The following is a 6,778-nucleotide window of genomic DNA, read 5'->3' as shown; positions in this document are numbered from 1 at the left end:
GCAATTATACTACAATCCTCATTTGCAAATACTTTCAAGAGAATTCCTTTCTTTTTTATTTTTATTTTTTCTTTTCTTTTTTTTTTTCTTTTCTTTTGATATCATTATCCATCCAATTATCAGAAATATTACTATTATTATGAATCAGGAATACAATTCCATCATCAATCAATACCAATAAGAACTGCTCATGTATCTACACACTACAGAGTGTTTTTTTGTTGTTTTTATTTTTATTTTTTTCTCTTTTGTTTTGTTTCGTTTTTAAACCACGCATATACGTCTCGATTGCATCCAATAGAAATGAAAATGAAAATGAAAAAAAAACTATTCTTTTTTATCTACTTTTTTTTTTTTTACTCTTTTTCACTATTCCCGCATTTAGAAATGTTAATACCGTAACCAGGTATCAATAATAATGATAATATATAAGCATAATCTTTAAAAAGTGAGAACACCACTTATAGATAATAATTGCCTAAGATATAAGTATCCATCCCATCAGCTATATTTCTCTGTATCCAAAGTAAATAAATCCATTTACTTAAACTACCATTATATATATATATATATATATATATATATACTTATAGTTATAGGGATGAAGTTTCCCTCTCACTTTATTCCTTACTCTTTCTCTTGTGTCTTGTATGTATATGTATATGTATATATGTGTACTTCTCTCTACACCCTATTGTAGTGGACATCATACTTATTTAATACAGATATCTTCTATGTATTCTTTCTTTTTCTTTTTCTTTTGTTTTTTTTTTTTCTTATTTTCGCTTCCTTGTCGGTATATATCCCTTTTCATATTCACACACACACACACATACACACACACCTATATATATATATATATATATATATATATATATATACATTATCACTATTCCATTCCTTCTATATTTCCAACATGTCTCTATCCTTCTCCTTCTGTTTAATCCAGTGCGAGGATGAGATCATCTGGCTCATTCCCATCCCGGGCGAGTTCCTCCTGCGGGTTTGACAGAAGAGCCCCACCGGAGAGCCGCACATCTCGTCCAATCTTCAGTGAGCGGCGATACGCCTGCCAGGCCTCCGACTCCGTAATCCCGCAACTGCCGCCAAGCCAGAGAAACACACGATGGGTGTCGGAGCGACTACTCGCCGCGGGGACGAGAATAACATAACAGCGGCCCGCCTCCATATCCGTCACGTCAATGATATTCGAAAGTGGAGGACCAGTAAAGGGATAGGCGTAGATCTCCACAGCGGTACTATTCGTCGTTGTTGTTGTTGCGTTATTACTATTGTTGGGATTGGCATTGGTATTGGTATTGGTATTCGCAGCCGCAGCCGCAGCAGTAGCCGCTGTGTTATTGGTGCTGGAGTTATTCATAGAAGTAGAGGAAGAAGATTTACGTGCGGCTTCTGTTGTGCCTGTGGATATCGCGGCGGCTGTTGCTAATCCTGTACCAAATGAAACTGATCGTGAAGATAGAGAAGGAACTGCGGCTGCGGCATTATTATTATTATTATTATTATTATTATTATTATTATTATTATTATTATTATTATTAGATCCATGTTGAGATATCCGTGCAGTAGCCACTGTGTGGGTTGTTTTAGATAATCGACGTCTTTCCTCCTCTCGATTACGCTTTCGATTAGAGGAAGCCAATTGAACTCGTTGTTGTTCTGCAAGATGATTGGCAAAAGTAAAGACAATATCATTTCGTGCTAGTAAAGAATCCCAACAATGATCATGTGTTAAAATTGGTTTTGGGACTCGTTTATTAGAAGAGCTTCTACGTGTTCGGGTAAACACACTTTCTTCTATTACTTTACCAAGCTCCTTTACACTTCGTAAACACTCTGTAGACTTTGTTAGTGGTGGAAGTGGTGTAAATGTAATAGATTCCCCTTTATTATTAACACTACACCGTTTTTCTCCATGATAAAAGTTATATTTTAAAAATGCCTCCCAATCTTCCTTTGCTTGTTGTTGAACAAGTGAATCACATTCCTTTCCAGCAAAAAAGTAAGAATGAATGCTGTTAGATTTACCACCACTATTATTACTATTACCACTATTACTATTATTATTATTATTATTATTATTACCACTATTACGTTCTCCTAGTAGAATACCATAACCCAAACGAGGATCCACTATATACGTTTCACTCGTATCACATATTGTTCGCACAAAAGTATTCACAACATGGGCATCATCATCATCATGTGGTTTTTGTGTATGGCGAAAAGCCAAAGCAAGTCGAAATGAAAAGGGAAATATATATTCTGTATAAGGAACATAGGCATAGGCTTTATTTAATACAGGTGTGGTAAGTTGATTTTCCCAAAAGAGAAGATTCACATAAAAACCAGCATTTGGACTGCAAACAGTACGTCTGGCTCGCACAAATTCAAATGCTCGATCATAACATAATCCCTGTTGCCACATTACATAAGCAATCACAAATGAACAGGAACGAGATACACCTTGATGACAGTGAATAAACGTTTTTCCACCAGCCACTCGGGTTTCTTCTACAAAACGTATTACCACTGGAAATAGAGAGAAAATAGGTTCATCCGGAGAATCACTTACATAAAGTCCAAGGTACTGAAACATTTCATCATGTAAATTACCCATGGAGAATGCAACTGTATTAACAATAGAAGTAATACCTTTACGAAGTAATTGTCCACGATCTTTTGCCGCTTCTTCACCTCCAACAAAAAGCCAAGGTAAGACTTCCGTAACTTGTGGAGATGCTGCCTTTAATTTTTGCATACGTTCTTCTGTCATTCGTATTTCATCATTTTCAGCAGGTAATTCCGAAATCGTTCGTCCATTTAAAGTCTCATTCAATCGTAAATTAGAAATGACAGGAAACCTTGGAGATGCGGAAGAAGTATGTGGTGTATGTGAAGAAGCCGCATTCGATACAGATGAATTCCCTTCTCGTTGAGATGCTTGCGGGGTTTGTGTATTTGAACGTCTTGGGGCATTTAATGGTGGTTCCATCGCATATTGTCTTCCTGTATCTAACACAAATCGTAAACGTGGAATTTCTAATACACCTGGCGGTTGAGGAATAAACCCTGAAGATGATGAAATTGCTGTTGTTGTTGTTGTTGTGTTGATAGCCCCTACACCTGGAGGGGAATTACCGGATTGTTGTTGAAGTGATTGTTGTTGTTGTTGTTGTTGTTGTTGTTGTTGTTGATAGAAGGAAAAGGAAAAGGAAGTGGCGGCAGTGGGAGTTCCCATCTTCCCTCGCGGTGTACTTCCGCGAGAAGCGGCATTTCCCCGCGCAGAAGAAGGAGTTACCAACAACGCAGGCAACATTGGTTTACTTCGAAAAGCATATAAAATACGAAGAAGAGAATTCTTTGCATATTCCTCTGTAAGTCTAGGACTACGTCGTGGGGTTTTATCATTATGGACCACATCTCCTACAGGAACACAGACGCCTGTTTCTATTGAGGCATCAAACGCACATCGACGAATATTATAATTAAAAAACAATCGGCGCACCACTTCTTCATTTTCGATAAGTCGACGTTCTACTTTTAATGCATGTAAAACCGCCCCGGAGGCTAACACTTGACTGGCCTTTACACCTGTCAATACATGAACACTATAGCGGAAATCAAATCCATCCACTCCAGCAGCAGAGGTAGAAGTAGAAGTGGGAGAGGATCGTAGAAATAAAGAAGGTTTACCAATATTAGTAGAGAAACTGGTTGCCACTCCTCGTGGGGTAAATACATCTGCAATCACAGATGCCCACGGTGGGGCTTTTTCACCCCAACGACGTGCGGAATCCAAATCTTTTAATGATTTCTCACCACAACGCGGTGTGGATCCATCACTTCGTCCAGTCGTCGAGGCATTTATAGTAGCCGCACTTGTATTCGCAGCTGTTGTATTGGTGTGGGTTGTGGAGTTATTATTATTATTATTATTATTATTATTATTATTGTTGTTGATATGATGGTGAGTGTTTGTAGATAAAGGTATACGTTGGACGTGTATTAGCATATAGACACCTGTATCATCTAGACGTATTTTGGATTGAGATAAATCCACTGGTAATGAATATACCTGCGATGTATCCAAGCGAAAGGCACCACTTCCTCCGGAGCGTTGAAAGAAACTAAAGGCCTTCACGTTATGTTGATATCGTGCAAAATTCTCTATACTCGCTGCTGAGAGCACCTCCTCTACACGACGCTGTGGACTTGCCTGATGTGAGAGGAGAATATCATCCAAAGTGAAGGGAATAACGTCTGTACAGACTGTATTCCCCATTTGTCTGATTCTTTATATATATATAGATTTATTTTTCTTTGTTCTTTGTTGTTGTTCTAGCTGCTACTGCTACTACTACTTCTTTTTCCCTCCTTCAACTAATACAAAGAAAGAAAGAAAGAAAGAAAGAAAAAAAAAAAAAAAAAANNAAAAAAAAAAAAAAAAAAAAAAAAAAGAGAGAGTGTAGATAAAAGAGAAGTAAAGAAAAGAAAAAAGAGGAATAGTTCTATTTACATATATAGAACTTTAAATGTATTTACCACGTAATGGGTAGCTGTTGTTGAAGTATGAACGATATTAATGGTAGTGCGATAGAACGATAAAAAAAAGATAAGGGAATATGAATTACAAAATAAAGTCAATACAAATTTAATTTAATTTTTAAAAGAAAGAAAAGGGAAAAAAAACAGATAGAAACTTTTTTTTTATTTCATCTAGAAAAAAATACTGTATTTTCTTTTACTTTTTGAAAATAAATAAATATATATATATATATATATATATATATAAACTGTAAACAAAAATGAAAAAAAAAAACATACAAATAATACTAGTTTAAATATAGAATAGAACAAGAATAGAGAAAAACAAATAAACGAACTTAACCATATGGGTCTTACTCTTTTTTTCATTTCTTCTTACAGTCACTCGCAAGACTTCTCTCTTCTATCTCCGCTATTCTCCTTCCCCTTCATTATTTTTCTCTTTTGTTTCTTCCTGTTGTTGTTTCTTCTTTTTCTTTTTCTTCTTCGTTATCGTCATTGACTTCTCGTCCACATCTTCACTTTTCTCATCTGACATCATCTTCTTTTTCTTCTTTTTCTTTTTTTTCTTCTCATCTCCCGTTTCTTCTTTTTTCTCTGATGAATGTGTGGGATGTGTTTCCGCAAAGTGTACTCCTCTCGCACTGTTGAAATTCTTCCCATTTTTCTCTGTATTATATAGACGAGGATACATCAGAGAACTTCCACCGGTTTCTGAAATAAAAGCAGAAGCCGCTGCCATTACACTATTTGTTCGCATCTCCTCTTTTTCTTTTTTTTTTATGTGAATATCTTTTCTAAACTCATTCGGATCGACTGTATTCCATGTTGGTTGCTGGGCTTTACGGTTTCTCTCTATATAGAGATTAGATGATGATGGTGTTGGTAGTGTTGTGATTTGCAAAGGAGGAATAGACACACGGCCTTCTAATAAATCACTGAGAGAAGGAAATTCACGTTTCCCATTCTTATTCCTATTTATAGTATCTTCACTTTCCCAGTCATTATTATTATTATTATTATTATTATTATTATTATTATTATTATTATTATTATTATTATTATTATTATCTTTCGCCGTAAAGGTAAGAAGAGAATTCATATCTTGCATAAAAATAGAAGCCCGTTGTTCAGATCGAGATAAACGTGAATGATCTACACAAAGTGGATCCCCCTCCAATAAGAGAGAAGGCATAGAGTTTATTATTGTTTGTTTAGATATATTTCCTGGTAATTCATTAGGTGAACTGTATGTAAGCGGTTTAACTTCTCCATGTAAAGATGTGGGATGTAAATGATAAACACTTCTGCTTGTTGTTGTTGTTGTTTGAACTCCAAAGGATCGTCGATCATTACTCTCTGCTGGTGTGTAATCAGATATTGTCTGGTGAATTGTATTTCCTAATGGTATCATCTTATCTATTCCAATATCTTCTAATGATTCTCTTGCTGTAATGGAGAGAAGAGGATCTCTTGTATCTTTATAAACCCCAGCCGGTATATAAAGCGTACATGGTTGTGAAGTTGTATACTCCTCTAGTAGAGAAGAAAGTGACTGGGAACGTTGTTTATATGAATCTTCTCTTCTTCTTTCTTCTTCTTCTTCTCTTTCTTCTTTTTCTTCTAGTTGTGTTGTTGTTAATAATAATAAATCGTTGGCTCTGTGTTCATCCACGTGATAACGTTCACGGAGATGTGAGAGTCTCGCAGATGATTCACTCTCTTGAAGTGCAAAGGAGATGGAAGCCCCACGTTGAGAGTTTTCTTCTCTTTCTTCTCTTTCTTCTTCCCTTTCTCTCTCTCTGTTTGTTTAGATGTTAAGATTCCTCTTTCTTTCTTATTGATATGCAATGGGGTGTATGGTGATGAACTCCTCCTCTTTTCGCCTTGTAGACTATAGATCTCATCCGCATGGAAATGATTATTATAGTGATAATGATTATTATTGTTATTATTATTATTATTATTATTATTATTATTATTATTATTATTGGATAGATAGTGTTGTTGTTGTGGTGGTGGTGGTGGTGTATGCCATTTCTCTTTATTTGTGTAGAGAGAAGAAGTGAAATACATCTAAGTAATAAAGTAAAAAATAAAGTAAAAAATAAAAAATAAAAAGAGAGTGAGGAGAGAAACCCACTTTTTTTTTCCTTCTTTTCTTCTTATGAGTCTTAATAGAAATAGTAGAGAAAAGGAGAAAAAAAAA

The 6,778-nt window shown here is 35.4% G+C and overlaps 3 protein-coding genes across 3 annotated transcripts; all 3 read right to left on the bottom strand.

Annotated features, from left to right (window-relative positions):
* Positions 1 to 940: 940 nt before the first annotated feature.
* TM35_000231700 (putative dual specificity protein phosphatase) lies at positions 941 to 4,306 on the bottom strand (the record flags this gene model as incomplete). Its single annotated transcript, XM_029027410.1, has 1 exon — positions 941 to 4,306. The coding sequence occupies one exon, from the start codon at positions 4,304 to 4,306 to the stop codon at positions 941 to 943; it is 3,366 nt and encodes a 1,121-aa protein (XP_028881265.1).
* A 675-nt stretch (positions 4,307 to 4,981) lies between these two features.
* Positions 4,982 to 5,983, bottom strand: TM35_000231690 (uncharacterized protein; the record flags this gene model as incomplete). The annotated part of the gene is made up of 1 exon (XM_029027409.1): positions 4,982 to 5,983. One exon carries the CDS (start codon positions 5,981 to 5,983, stop codon positions 4,982 to 4,984), a length of 1,002 nt encoding a protein of 333 aa, XP_028881264.1.
* Positions 5,984 to 6,207: 224 nt separating this feature from the next.
* On the bottom strand, positions 6,208 to 6,645 carry TM35_000231680 (uncharacterized protein; the record flags this gene model as incomplete). Its single annotated transcript, XM_029027408.1, has 1 exon — positions 6,208 to 6,645. The coding sequence occupies one exon, from the start codon at positions 6,643 to 6,645 to the stop codon at positions 6,208 to 6,210; it is 438 nt and encodes a 145-aa protein (XP_028881263.1).
* Between the last annotated feature and the right edge of the window lie 133 nt (positions 6,646 to 6,778).

The sequence above is a fragment of the Trypanosoma theileri genome (assembly GCF_002087225.1).
Source record: "Trypanosoma theileri isolate Edinburgh chromosome Unknown TM35_Tth_23_V1, whole genome shotgun sequence".
NCBI classification, from domain to species: Eukaryota; Euglenozoa; class Kinetoplastea; order Trypanosomatida; family Trypanosomatidae; genus Trypanosoma; species Trypanosoma theileri.
This window is presented reverse-complemented; position numbering and strand designations above follow the sequence as displayed.